Raw genomic sequence first — 14,736 nt, forward strand, 5'->3', positions numbered from 1 at the left:
AGTAAAAGAAACTGGAGGCGCGGTGGCTGAGCGGTAAAGCGCTTGGCTTCTGAACCTGAGGTCCCGGGTTCGAATCCTGGGGAAGACTGGGATTTTTATTTCGGGATCCTTGTGCGCCCCTGAGTCTACCCAGCTCTAATGGGTACCTGACATTAGCTTGGGAAAAGTAAAAGCGGTTGGTCGTTGTGCCGTTAACCGTAGGCAACAGAATCAGATGACCGTTACATCATCTGCCCATAAAGTCTGAAAGGGAAACTTTACTTCTTTATAAAAGAAACTGATTAGTGCTATCTTTAAAGGAGGAGCTAAACACCTTCTAAACACTCATTGCTTGGTTCATGGCTCTGAATCTATTGACAAACCTTTTCGAACCAGCACGGATTGACGCATTTGCTAACACAGCACATTGACACTGTAATAATCGTACAATGTTGAATATATTAATTTCAAATCTTACTGCAACGTTGATTTGATAACCATATTCTTAATATTATAGGAGTGTCGAGTAACACCTCGTGAAAACTGTTATTACTTTCGATATGTATTTATCAACAATACCAGGCCTTAGATGTCAGTACCAGAGGAACTTTGTGGCCTTTAAAACACTAGGCCAATGACCAGTTGATGGTCTGAAATGTCTACACACCTACATCTACCAACCACACAATGTAGTTTTCTCCTTTACCGTTAGATTGCTGCTGTACAGTAGTACAACATATACGTATATATTTAACGTTGACAAACAAGTTTCAGAGAGTAGTAAATAATTTGCATAAAATTTATATTTAAAAATTACTAGCAGTACACACCCGCCACGCCCGTTGATTTACACATGTTTCATTCATAGATACGTGCATTTGGTACAAAACTAAACTATAAATGAAATGCTGAATCTAAATACTGATTCAAAAGTGTTTTTTTTTTTTTTTTTTTTTTTTAAGATGTCTGATGCGAACTTATCTTTAGTTGTAAGTTTTATAAAGAAACTATTTTTAAAACGCGTTGTATTTTTAACCTCATTATACATCTGATGACAACCTAAATCAGACTCAATAGAACTAAGATCTAGATTTAGCTATAAATGTATTAAAAATGTGTACGGAATTTACATAAAAAAATTCTTAGCAGTTGTAACACATTTGTTGCAGCCCAGTTTGTTGGGAGTTACTTAGGATTCTTGTGCGCATGACTTGTGTCTTACTTAAGACCATACATTAACATTATTTACCAGTCAACGCTCTTGTCAGCAGACAACATACATTTATTGATATACAACAATACATAGGCAATCCAGCCATAAAGACACGATTAGCAGTTGAATATAAGTACCAGAACAAATCATATTTCACAAATCATGAGGCCAGAATAGGAATCACTTCACAAAGACACTTAGTACAAATCTCAATACAATAGTTTTATGTCTTTCTCTCTGAGGACCAAATAACTACTAACTGTATGACCGCATGGTCAGATTCAGACCGAGGCTTTCACGTGAAATGAACACGCATGACTTATGTGACTACATTGCACCTCATGTCATGGTGATGCTGCGACACAGTACACACCGGCTACACACGCTGATTAATATTGTTTATTATGGCCCGAATAACCTCTTCTTTTTTTTTTGTAATTAAAAAAAAAACGATTTGTTTTTTCGCATTTCTTTTATAATTAGCGCAATGAACTTTTAGTGAAACTATATGAGGTATAACAATACATACCGGTTAAGCCCTATGATTTTTTACAGGCTAGATGTTGTTTTTTAATGACCGGAACACCGCCTTCATCTTTTCTTTATCTGAATTGTAATAATTGGGTCACATTTTAAAGATCAACCAAACAATTTGAAATTTCACGGCACGCTCTCTCATTCCTTTCTCCTCTTTCTCTCTCTTTCTCTCTTTAGCTCACTAATATCCCCGTTTTATTTATCTGCGCATCGTAAGAAAAATCGAAAAAATCTTGGAAGACAACGGCCACCCGCTCCATCAGAACTACGCCAGGTCGTCGCGAAGTGGGCGACTGCTGTCAATCAAAACAAGAACGGAGCGGTACAAAAACTCGTTCGTACCTCACTCGGTCAGACTCTATCACCGCCACTCATTGATCAGGGAACATGAAATGCACCAAGATACCTGTGTGTAGTCGCTGAATGAACTCTTCATGTTGTCTGTTGTATTTATGTGTATGTTTCTGTTGTGTTGTCTTTATATGAGAAACGAGTCCTTGTAATCACAACAAATTTCCGTAAGGATCAATAAAGCAGTCTTAGTCTTAGTCTTAGTCTTAATATCTACATAGACTTTTGACATGATTTGGAAAGACCCGCTTCATAATGCTATCCAGATCATCTGTTCCATGTTTTATACACTTCTAAAAATATGTGGTGCCCCAAACGTCCAACAGACTAAGAAATAGGTAAAGATGAATAATACGAACTGCAGTTTGACGATTGAATTGAATCGATCATATCTCTCGTTCTCTCTCTCTCTCTCTCACACACACACACACTTTTGTTTTCTCTCTCATCCTTTCACTCCAGAAACGCTTTGATAATCGTAATACTGTCCTACATAGACTCTTGAATTGGAATTGTTGATTAACATGTACGAATGAACACAGCTCTAGGTATAAACTATAAGACATTAAATCAGCTGTTTGATCTAACGCCATCTTGGTTGACAACAACAGTTACAAGGGATGTCACTCCCAAACACCGAGTGGTGCAACCTATATAAAACACACATCAACAGGAATGGCCCGATTTATGACACCACCCTAAACACAAATATACTTTAGGCTTGCAAATTATAAGCCTTTAAGCATTGACTAGCTTATAAATTAAGGGAATGAAGACAGAATGTACACTTCTGCTGCCTTTCAGCTATGCCTAAACATTGGACAAGGATTTGAAGTCATTCCTTAAGCAAGTTGAAGACGAAAACCAAATACGAAACTAAATACAATATATACCGGAGCTGGATACATCTAAAACTAGAATTTGGAAATTTTTATTTGTATTGTAAAGTTTTTGTGGAAGTTTGAATCTAGCTACTATTTGACACGCTATAGCGCAGACTTACATAATATATACATTTAGGCCTACTTGTAGAAATCTAGATCTAAATGTGAATCTTGATGTAAGTCTAATTGATAAAGAGCAAGCTACAAACCATACGTCTGTAGAATATAATCTAATGTAATAATAATCTAATAGCTCCTCCTTCGTGGTCGTCTGTAGAATATATGACGTACAAAGTATATTTAAATTATTCATACATTTTAGTTTATAGACAGATTTAAAGATACTACTCTAGTCTAGATATTTCTGAGACAATCTTAAATATATAGACGTTTGTTAATATATAGACTTTTTGGAATCAGAAGGAGCAATTTATTCCGCCAAACTCTAGCCTGAAGGCGTCCAAAAGCACTACTGGCCCTGGCCAGACGGTTATCAAATTCACTTGAAAGCGATGCGTCATTTGATACGATACTTTCTAGATATGTGAAGTTGCATATTCAGCCATTACGGAATGTGTGACTGCATGCGAGTGCAATTTTCTCTTGCCTCGACTTATCAAGATTTAATAGCGATCAACGATCACAAATTTGAAACTCATTAGTTTGGAAACTGTTGAATAAAAATAAAAAGATTTTAAAAATATTATTGATAGATTTGCGACAAAACACGTACAATTGATTTGTAGTTTTTTTTTTTGTTTTTCTGTTTTGTTTTGTTAAATGGATGGTTATAAATTTTGTTTGCAAATTAACTATACTTCCAAAATGAATACAAATTATTTTCTTTAAAAAGCAATTCTTTCCAATGTTCTATTTCTAAAAAGGAAGAGGTATTCATTATGAGAAACTGCCGCACTGAGCATCACATACTCTTATATAGTTCGTCCATCGTGGTTCGATGATGACCACTTTGTCATCCAGGGGGCTGAGGGCTGTGCACTGGGGTTTTATGCATCCTCATGTGGCTGGTGAGACCTATGTGAGCCTGGAATGTTCGGCTGCACACTGGGCAAGTTATTCCAGCTGGAGCTAGTGTCGTTTGCCTTGCTTTTCTTCTCTGGCGTTTTTCTTCTGCCAGTATTGTTCTTTTTTCCTCATCAACCTGTGCGCCAGTTTTCACAGCGCGACGCCATGATGCTCTGTCATGTGCCCCTGTCTCCCAGGTGCCTGGGTCTATGCTGAACGCCTTCAGAGAAGCTTTGAGGGTGTCCCTGAAGCGCTTTCTTTGACCACCCTGCGAGCGCTTTCCTTCGCTTAGTTGGCCATACAAGAGTCGTGGATGCGCCCACAAGGATCCCGAAATTTAATTTCCAAGTCTTCTTAACCCCATTGTTAGGAAGCCAAGTGCTTTACCACTCAGCCATCACAACTTTGTATTTTATTCAGTTGTAATTAACTTTATACACACACGCAAGCCTTACCGAGAAGAATTATATATCATGTTTGAGCTATTGTATTTTATCTCACTTCCATCCTGTCAGCTTAAATTTAAAACTAAAAATAAGGAACGATAAGGTAAAAAAAAATGAAGCGTTAACTCTTTGTCTCCTAACTGACGATATGAACTTTGATTTGACCCCCATTAAATTAAGTTTTGGTTTTATAAACTTTAATTTGTGTTATATAAAAAGAGCAATCATTCTTCTATAATTATAGGTACCTTATTTAACCTTTCCTGATTACATACAAAAAATATTATTGAAGTGTAATCATAACAGGCTAGTGAAACACAAATAAGCAAAATTATTAACTCCATCGAAACGTCGCAAAATAATTACGAAGTAAAAGAGTTAAGTTTCTGAGTGCCTAATTAATTATTATTTCGACGGTGTAACGTCTTATGTACTTGTAATGCAGTGTGTAATAATACAATAGGGACGTTGGCGTGGGTTCGACTATGTGTAGATAATTATTCATTTGCAGTTGCATAGAGTGGACGCTTGGACTGCAATTAACTTAAAATACGATGTTTACGACGCGCCGACATGCAGTTTAAGGAACATAAAGAATTGATAATAATAATAATGATATATAGCCATATGTGGTTGGCCAAACAAATAGTTATCACAAAATGTATCCAAGTATGAACAATAGGCTCCAATAGTCATTAACTATATCCTCTTTTATTTCTCTTTCTAAACTCAGAGGTTTCTCGTGCGTGTTCTGGACATGGTTTTAGTGACCACCTGTCAATGTCATAATAGGCGATGAAATGTAACATTCATAAAATAAGATAATTTTGGTAACTTTTTTATCATAATTTTAAAACTTATTGAATTATTCAAATATTTATAAATAAAGAGATACAAAAAACATTCTATGTTAACAGAATTGAATAAAGAGAACTTTCTGAAGAATGTCAAATGTTGTTGTCATTTTCTCTGTCTTCATTAGTCATGTTACAAGTACTGAAGGTCAGTGTGATTTATTATTATAAATATTTGTCTAGAAACTTTTTAGAATTTAGTATGTATACATATTAATGATTATTTCTTTGAATTGGGAAGCGTGGTCGAGAGGCCAAGTGCGCTTGAACTTGGCTTGGCTTGGCTACCTAGAAGGGGGCTCGAGGTTCGACACTCGACTCGGGCAGAGTTGTGTTTACTGAGCGCCTAAAGGCAGCATGGAAAACCAACTCCTAGATACCCACACTGGTCCACAAATGAGATTGGACCAGAAAGCGCTATGAGCATGAAAGTAGAACTACATAAAAAAAGCTATAATTGGACTGGGTGAGCTAATATGATATTTTGATCTGTTATTACTTTTCTTGTTCCTAGAAATCAATTTTTACGGAAGTAAAAAGTTTTAGTTTGATTCGAGAATGGGTGATGTAGATATAACGTAACTTTTTACAAGCGAGACAGATTGAGTGGATATAAGCTTTGTAAAACTTTTTACATGGAACAAAAATAGTAATTTGTTGTTTAGCTTTTATCAGCTTTAATTTATTTATGATCATGAAAATAGAGGTCATTTTTTTCAACAGTAATGTTCCAATATGAGGCGAGTGATGACAGTGGTGATCAAATGCCTGACCAGTTCAATGTGACTTTTAGCACAGAAACAAAATTTCTAACCACATTCAATCTCAGGCGTTCGCAGAGTTTTGACGTTGACATTCCTCTCTATACTCTCGACATCGATAGGGAAGGATTTTTTCAAAGTCGGAAAGTGAAAACTAGACCCAGAAAGGTAACAACGGAACTAATTATTTAGTTTGTCTAGAGTCAGGCCACATCGTGCAATAAACAAATAACTTATTATAGAAATTAGACTTGTACATTCTGACTTCTCAATGTAGGAAATGTATTAAAAATTGTTTCGTACTATGAACACAGAACAGAGCATTTTGCGCACCATATTGACCTATATTTAGAATTTAATATACTTTTGATTGGACTTATACCTTCGCTTAACCAGGAGTTATATTCAGGGCAATGGAGGGAATGAGGACTGGATAAGCATGTTCTTTTTTTTTTTTAAATCATTCATATTAAAAATAAGTAGATTCATGGAGAATGAAATATCTTTAAAGTTAACAACTATTTTATGTTACTTGTAAATTAATGTATTTTAATTAGCATGCTTACCAGTCTATTCGTTGACCTTTAGAAGGAGTCTGTCTTTGTGATAATTTCTTTTTTAATTTTCGTAAAACATTTTCTGCTTGTGCCTAAAGAGGAGAAACTGAAATTTAATGACGTAACAATGAAACAAGCCGCGAGGGAGTCTTTGGGAGGAGATAAGGTTTATACAAGAGCCGATGGATATCAAATAGAGAGAACATACAAACTGATCAACGATGTAAACATGCTAAATTTAGAAAAGAGGGAAATTCAGAACACAAGAGGCAGACGAAACCAACACGCAAACAAGTCTGAAAGAAAAGTTGCCGGTGAAATGGATAAGACTTAAACACAAGTGCCAAAAAACAAAATGCAGTTGCTTACCAGAAAGATATGAAAATTCTCCAATGCATTTTCTGCAACTTCACCAGAACATCCATCCACCAAATACAAGCATGGTAAACCTGTATTATTGAAAGACTGACGGGACGCAAATAAGTAGTAGAGTTAATATGATCCTCATCAAACCCACTGCGTTTTATTTTCCCAAATTAAACGTGTTTTCCTGCACAATGACTCTGAGATCCGTCGCTAAAACTAAAACTAAAACTAACAAAGACCAGAAGCCCATAAAGACTGGTAAAAAATTAAAATAAAGAGCCACCTGGCAAACTGCAAGGCTTTGAGAGGCATAAACTTTTTCTCACTTCCATAGCAAATTTTTACGCTGTTTTGATGTGATAGTTACTATTGCCTCAAATTTAAAGTTCAGAGAGGAGCAAGCAGGCCTTTATTGTCCAAACCATCACAGACCATTGTCTAGAATACCAACTAAAGTTGATGGTCCATTTGGTGGATTAAAAAAACAACTTTCAGGAATCATTTTGAAAAATAGCGTGTAAATATTACATCCTGCAATACGTTTTTCCCCCATACTTTAAGATATCTGCACAGCGAATTCAGCTGCCTTGTCAAAACAAACGATGGAACAACGGAGTTCTTTAACATTTAGACATGGTGTGATGCCCGGTTTTATCACGTCATCTTTCCTTATCTTGATAGCCATTTAAATAATAATATAATAATAAAGCTTGTCTTCAAGTCCGAAGATTAATGAGGAATGCAGTATTTCCCTTGGCTACGCAGCCCCAGGTTTGACCTACGTATTTTGCCACATCCAAGAAATACATAACCATTGTCCACCGGTAGTCGATTAAGATTTATTAAATTTTATTTTCACCGTCTGAGTCTCTCCTCGGCAGCAGATTTTCTTTTGGTCTCAAATGTGTATCCCGCGACCTTTGTGAGTGAAACCCAGGTGTCTCTTTCTGAGGCCGCATGCAACTAGTTGCTCTCTTCTATTTCAGCTATAGCAAGATGGCGTCTAAGCTGGTTTTTGAAGCGTTTTCGCGATGCGCCTATGTTACGTCGACCTCTGGCATACGTTCGTCTCCCTATAGGATACGTACCCTGCCAAGCATAGCTGTCGGACCATAAGAAGTACCTCTATACTGTAATAACTTAAGTGAGGCAACTCAACGAGGACATAGACGTTTATTTACATAGAGACATGACAAACACAAAAGGCATCTGCCTTGAGCATATTGGCTCTCTCTTGGGCGGAAATCGTTAGTCTCTTATGACACCATCCGACTTCTCTGGTCACTGATAGTTTTCACCTTCTTTCTGCACTATCTTGGATGGCGGGGCGCATGGCAAAGTCATAACAATACTGTTTATACCAGGCGTCCGAAAGGACATCGCTGTTTCTAGTGCGATCTTGCCACCGTATTTCTATGATGGAACGCAAGCATCTTTTGTGAAAGCGCACAAGTAGTTTTAGTTGCTTCCTGTTGTTTTAAATCATAACTTTGTCTTCGGTATCTCATGGGGCAAGCTAAACAAACTAACGTACCTGGACATGAAAATAATAATGCAACACACGTCATTACATGTACATATATACAAGGAAAGGAATGAGGAGGATGAGCTATAAATCGCTTGACTACTATACTGGTGGTCCAGGGTTCAAATCCTGGTGATGACTGGGATTTTTAATTTTGAGATCAGCCTCTGAGTCTACATTGCTCTAATCGGTACCTTACAATAGTCGTGGAAAAGTAAAGACTGTTGGTCCTTGTGCTGACTACATAAAACCCTCGTTAACCGAGAAACAGAAGACCATTGCACCATCTGCCCTCTAGATCGCAAGGTCTGAAAGGGGAACTTTATATACAAGGCATGACGGAGTGACTCGATAGACATGCGCCCAGAATCGGCCATTAGATAAAGTTCCATAAAACCAAAGTTATGCGTATCGGATACATACTCCTATCAAGATTGGCCATACAGAGCTTAAATATGTTAAAAAAAAACAACTTTTTTAGGAAGCCTTATCAAGATATGGCATGTGAAATAGGCAAAGCAGGCATCGTCTTTAAATGTGATTGAAGACCTACATCAATCCCGTCAACGCAATTATATCTACAACAGCCACCTACACTTGAGTGGCTAAGGTCGCTGTGCAACAATGGCCAAGTAGGATTCTAGGAGTAAATTGCTGGGTTCATGTCACCAATAGAGAAATCCTTTCCCACACGGGCACCTGCCCTATAAGTAAATTGGTTAAGGAAAATAGAATAAGATGTATAGATTATATCCTTATCCAAGAAGAAACATGTTTAACAAGCAAGTTGTTGCATAAAAGTCGAAATATGGAAAGCGAATACAGGGCCGTCCAACAAACGTGGCGTCTAAACTTCTGAGACGTTCTACAACTGGATGACACTAGCTACGAAATGAGTGTGGAAATCGCATATGAAAAATCTGATCTATCTCTAGGAAGAACTTAGACTCTATGCGCTAAACGGCGAAAAGTGATATACATTTCTATTTATTTTAGTATTAAAGAAAACTTTTCTATGTATGATATGTAATTAGTGCGTCCTATCTTAAGTTAAGCTCAACTTATTTATTACTACTCAATAAACTCTCTTACAAGGATATAGGCTACTACCATGATACTAACCACAAGGCCGTGTTTTGTATTAAAAGGTCACCCGAGACGTTGTCGAACAGAAACTTTAAATTTCACTTAGTAAGTTGTCCAGATTATTACAATTACTATCATTCTTATTATTATTATCTTTGAAACGAATGAGAATTCATTCTCTGGCGCTACAAGCGTCGAGTTTTGTTGCAGAGAAAAAAAATTCATCGTAGTCTTTTTAACAATTATTACTTTTTTTTTTTTTTTTTTACAGTTTTCTAAAAACATTGATGAGAACTATTTTATATAAAGTATTAGGAGCCATTTAAAACGCTATATTTAATTATTTTCTTCCTAATGCCAAACATGGGTTAATAAAGACCTCGAGATGCACTTGATATGGTAACACCATTATTGACATTAATAATCTTAGAGACAGGGCAGAAGACTAGCAAACCAATTATCTATTTCTTGAATTTAAAGCCTGTTGTTTTTTCTATCTACCTTGTGTTATACTCCACCTGGCTACATTGACAGGTACGCAGAGTTAGAGTACCATAAGGTGAATGATATCTGCTAAACACCCAAAGACGACACGAAACTTTCTACCAGATAACCCTACCCCTCCCTCCAAGGTGTTCACAATAGAAATGAATTAGAAAGCACTAAATATGAATGAGTCTGTATATTAATTTTATAAGTAACAATTTGTTATTGATATTTATTTGTTGCATTATTCAAGGCTTTAAAACTCTAATTGTTTCAGAAAGCTGTATTCCAAATGGACAACTCCGAATACCTGTTTGACTCTGATAACAAGACGCCTCAAAAGCCTTGGAGAAATCTGTCCCTTGAGACGTTATCTAGTACTTTAAGGACTGAATCTACTACACCTCGCTCTAGGACAACATTTGACCTCTATGTTTATAAGTTAGAATTGCTTAGAAGGACAAGTTTTGATCTGTTTGACACACAAATACCACGTACGTCACGTGACTTCACATGTTTTGATGTTTGTTTGAAATTAAACAATCGCTATTTATTTAAACAAGATCAGCTCAAGTGCAATATTGTCCTTGCTGTCAAAACGCATTGTTTCCCAAACTGTAAGCCTAGTGTCCTGCGAGTCCTTGATAGGTGTTTCTCGAACTACTGGACTAATTAACCACTCAGCCATTACGTGAATTAATCTCTCTAAAAAAATAAGTATTCCACTAAATACTCAAAATGGGAGAAAGTTTGGGAAACACTGTCATAGAGACTAGCAGCTGGCAGCTCTGACGAAGGTGAAGGGATAAACACAATGGAGGCCTCAAGAAAAGCTCAAAAGAAGGCGCTGAAGACGACTAATTATTAACAGATCCCCGTCTGACAAAGGCATCATTATGACAAATTATGCATCATTCAATTTTTAGGTTCGAAGACATTGCATTTTAAACATAGATTTATAGGTTAAACATGAATCTATTTAGATTAGACTTAATCTATTTTTTACTGTTTACTCATTTCATGTTGTGTATAATTCGCTTGATTGTTTGTGGTATAATATTTGGAAAAAAAGCTACTCTACCATGAACAGCCTTTTTTTTAAAATCACAATTGAGGATTTATATAAATTGTAAATTAGATATATTGGTGATTAGTACAAGATAAGGTAATCTCCATGGTATTTGTTTTTAAAGGAGTTAACATTCCCTTTCAGACCTTATGATGATCTATAGGGCAGATGACGCAAATATCGTGTTTCTGTGGCCCACGGTTAACGAGGGTGTCATGTAGCCAGCACAATGACCAACCACCTGTACTTTTCTCCAACAAATGTAATGCACCCATTAGAGCTGGGTGGTCTTAATGCTTATGGATACTTCCATTCTCTGTAATCCGGACACATAGACAGTTTTGTAAATGTGGATTGTTTTCAATGTATAAGAATAAGAATCAGCACAAACACACACTCATACATTGGTGTACAAAATGTTTGAAAATAAAATATACGTTACAGATATAATGCATATAGAATGTTTAATGTAAGAATACATGTCATAGATATAATGCAGAGTTGCTTACAAGTACGAATCTTGCGTAATTTGTACGCAAATCTGTTGCATTTTCTGTGGCATTTTACGTCTCGAGAGACGATCTTTTCCCTTTGCAACTTCTTGTGTGACTAAAGAGGCCAATCCTTGATACACAGCTGCGATCGCAGGTTGGGCATATATAATCACCAGGCGCCGTTGCATTTTCACCCTTCTTTCTGCTTCTGTTATGTATGACATCTGCAATCTGTGACCCTTCCTTTATGCTCTCTCTCCATGTGGATCTGTCCAGTGCCACCTCTTCCCAGTTGCCAGTGTCGATTTTGAAGAGCTTCATGTCGCGTTTGCATACATCCGTATAACGTAAAAGTGGGCGACCAGCGACTCTCCTGCCTTCTATTAGATCGCCATACAGGATGTCCTGTGGAAGTCGACCTACTGGCATTCTACGAACGTGGCCAAGCCAGCCAAGGCGTCTGCTGCTGATAACAGAGCGGATGTCCTGGCATCCTGCTCTATGTTGCACTTCCTCATTGGTTATCTTATCTTGCCACCTTATTTTAAAGATCCGCCTTAGGCATCGGAGGTGAAAGACATTCAGCTTTTTTTCATGCCATGAATAGGTTGACCATGTTTCACTTCCGTACAGCAAGGTGCTCAACACACAGGTCTGGTAGACGGTACGCAAATAGACACGAAAATACGCGAGTACGGTTTATAATCTGAGAATACGCATTTCCACCTCTAAATCTAAAAAAAAATGTAATTATAACAAAAAAAAGTAGTTCTTGCTAATCATCAGGTTGTCAATGCCTGGAAATAGATTATTCTTATTAGATCTTTCTTTTTTCGTGCTTGCTGACGCGCGATGATTGAAATGTTTACCAGTACTTACTGATCTATATAAAGCGGAGTTCCTTTCAATGTTTCAGTTTATATGAGGTCTTCAAACTGATTAGGAATTAATTGATTGAATAGATTTAATTCATCTAGACTGGATCTAGAACTAGAGCTATTTTACGATGTCATGTACCTAAAATAGAATTTACGTAAATCTAGGTTTAGAATATCTTATCTTATATAATACAGACGTTACTTCAAAAAAGAAGATGATTACGTCCTACGCGTCATGCATTTAGTCATGCATATTAACCAATGACTTAAATTCAGCCAAGTCACTGGTTTTCCTGGCTAGCTCAGGCAACCCATTCCATGCTCTAATAGCACTAGGGAAGAAGGAGTATTTGTACAAATTTGTCCTAGCATACAGGGGCGTAACTAGGGATTTGGGGGCCCGGGGGGATTGACCTCTTTGGGGGCCCCTTGCATTTTGACATTCGACATATGACATGAGATAATGTAAGCAAATATATATAAGCCCAAAATCAAATTGGTTCAGTATATCAGTAAACTTAACAAAAAAATAATCATGAAGACTCTTTTAATGAATAATGCCGTTGTTTATTAGTTAAATAATGCACAAGTGACAAATCTAAATTGATATCGCTTCACGTCGTTCATTATTTGCAGCAAAAACATCTATAACATCAACTACATCGATACTTTCTAGTATTTGTGACTTCACTGACATTAAAGCCATGATAAGCCTTTCTTGCGTCATTTTGCTCCTGAGATAGTTTTTGATGAACTTGAGCTTTGAGAATGATCTCTCACATGACGTAATGGAAGTGGCCTGAGTTAGCGGTATTCGGTGGAGGTTGCAAAGTTTGAGCACACGTAATTACCATATGAAGCCTTTTTCCTAAATATGTCTATTGGTGATTGTATTACTGGTTGAAAAGTGCTCGTGCATCAATGACATCCTTGAAAAAGCGATTTTCCATTTATTTCATCATACAAACAGGAAAAGTAGCACAGTTTGTCATAAGCGTGTCTTCATCTAACAGGTGTCTTGGTTCAAGAAGAAACCCAAAGGTATCCATTTTCTTTCCAGCCTTTGGAATCTGCCCTTCATCTCCATATGAAATCTGTCCAGCACTTCTGTCGCAACACGTTTGAATTGCAGTTCTGTTGACAGTCCTATATTAGAACTCAACTTCCAATCAAGTCTTTTCTTTCTTCTGGTTATTTTGATTACAGGGAATCCATAGTATTCACTATCTTCTTTTGCTTTTTCGATGGATTGGGTTTTTGTCAGTTTCTCATCATTTTGCAGAAAGCATGAAAGGGTACTAATTTCTTTAGCAGCTTCCCGTATATGCAGTCCAGACTTTTGTAGTTTCTTCTGAACTATATTAATTGGGCGCAGGAGCTTTGACCAGAATTCAAGATAGGCTAAAAATTCTTAATTTTCCACTGCATGAAGAAGATTCTGTGCTAATATTATATGGTATTAAGTCATTGTTGGTTGTTTATGTTTTGTGCGAAAGCAAAAGCATTCAGAGCATACAAAAGTGGGAAAGATCCATATCTCGTTATGCTCGAGTATAGAAATACTCCGATAAGTAGACTGCCGTATTCACCATCACAACTGCTGACGAGTAGAAGACTCAGGGAATCATTCCAACTGATCCCAAACTATTGAAACCATCGGTAGCTCAAAATGCAGAGACATTACTCAACGAACGACAGATGAAAAGCAAAGTGAAATACGATGCAAAAGCTAGACTACCTAAAGATTATTCTGTCGGAGAGTTCGTCTAGGTCAAACATGCCAGAAAGCAGTTGTCATAAAAAAACATTCAGCACCCAGATCTTAAATCATAAAGACAAACGATGGGAAAACATACAGAAGAAATCAACGCTTTTTGAATAAGAGTTTCGATGAAGACATCTCTGGGTACTATGATACCGATGAAGACAATGAACTGCAAACTATTGGAACAAACGAAACAGACAGTTATAGACCAATGTCTAGAGAACTTATTGTGCCAGTCAAGACAACCAGAAATGGACGAATTGTTAAAGTTCCTAGTAGACAGGGCCGGCCTAAGGCCTCTGCAGCCTATGCGGTCGCAGTGGGACCCACGCTTTCATAGGCCCCGCGCTAATTCTAAGCATTAAATTAAACCATTATAACGTAAATAAATTAACATGGTTTTCGCGATCTCCTGATTTTCCAGGACCTCCAGGAAATCTCATGAAAAGGCAAAATATG

General features: G+C 37.0%; 1 protein-coding gene across 2 annotated transcripts in view; it reads left to right on the forward strand.

The window, feature by feature from the left end:
• The first annotated feature begins 2,983 nt into the window (after positions 1-2,983).
• The window catches only part of LOC106053467 (uncharacterized), a 61,748-nt gene continuing 49,995 nt past the window's right edge, over positions 2,984-14,736 (forward strand). For both annotated transcript variants that reach the window (XM_056033810.1, XM_056033811.1), the window contains exons 1-5: positions 2,984-3,140; positions 5,354-5,438; positions 6,014-6,219; positions 9,595-9,690; positions 10,349-10,565. In XM_056033810.1, the coding sequence (XP_055889785.1) occupies positions 5,381-5,438; positions 6,014-6,219; positions 9,595-9,690; positions 10,349-10,565 (577 nt within the window). In that variant the 5' untranslated portion in view covers positions 2,984-3,140; positions 5,354-5,380. The remainder of the gene's footprint in view (positions 3,141-5,353; positions 5,439-6,013; positions 6,220-9,594; positions 9,691-10,348; positions 10,566-14,736) is intronic.

The sequence above is a fragment of the Biomphalaria glabrata genome, chromosome 6, assembly GCF_947242115.1.
Source record: "Biomphalaria glabrata chromosome 6, xgBioGlab47.1, whole genome shotgun sequence".
Taxonomy (NCBI): Eukaryota; Metazoa; Mollusca; class Gastropoda; family Planorbidae; genus Biomphalaria; species Biomphalaria glabrata.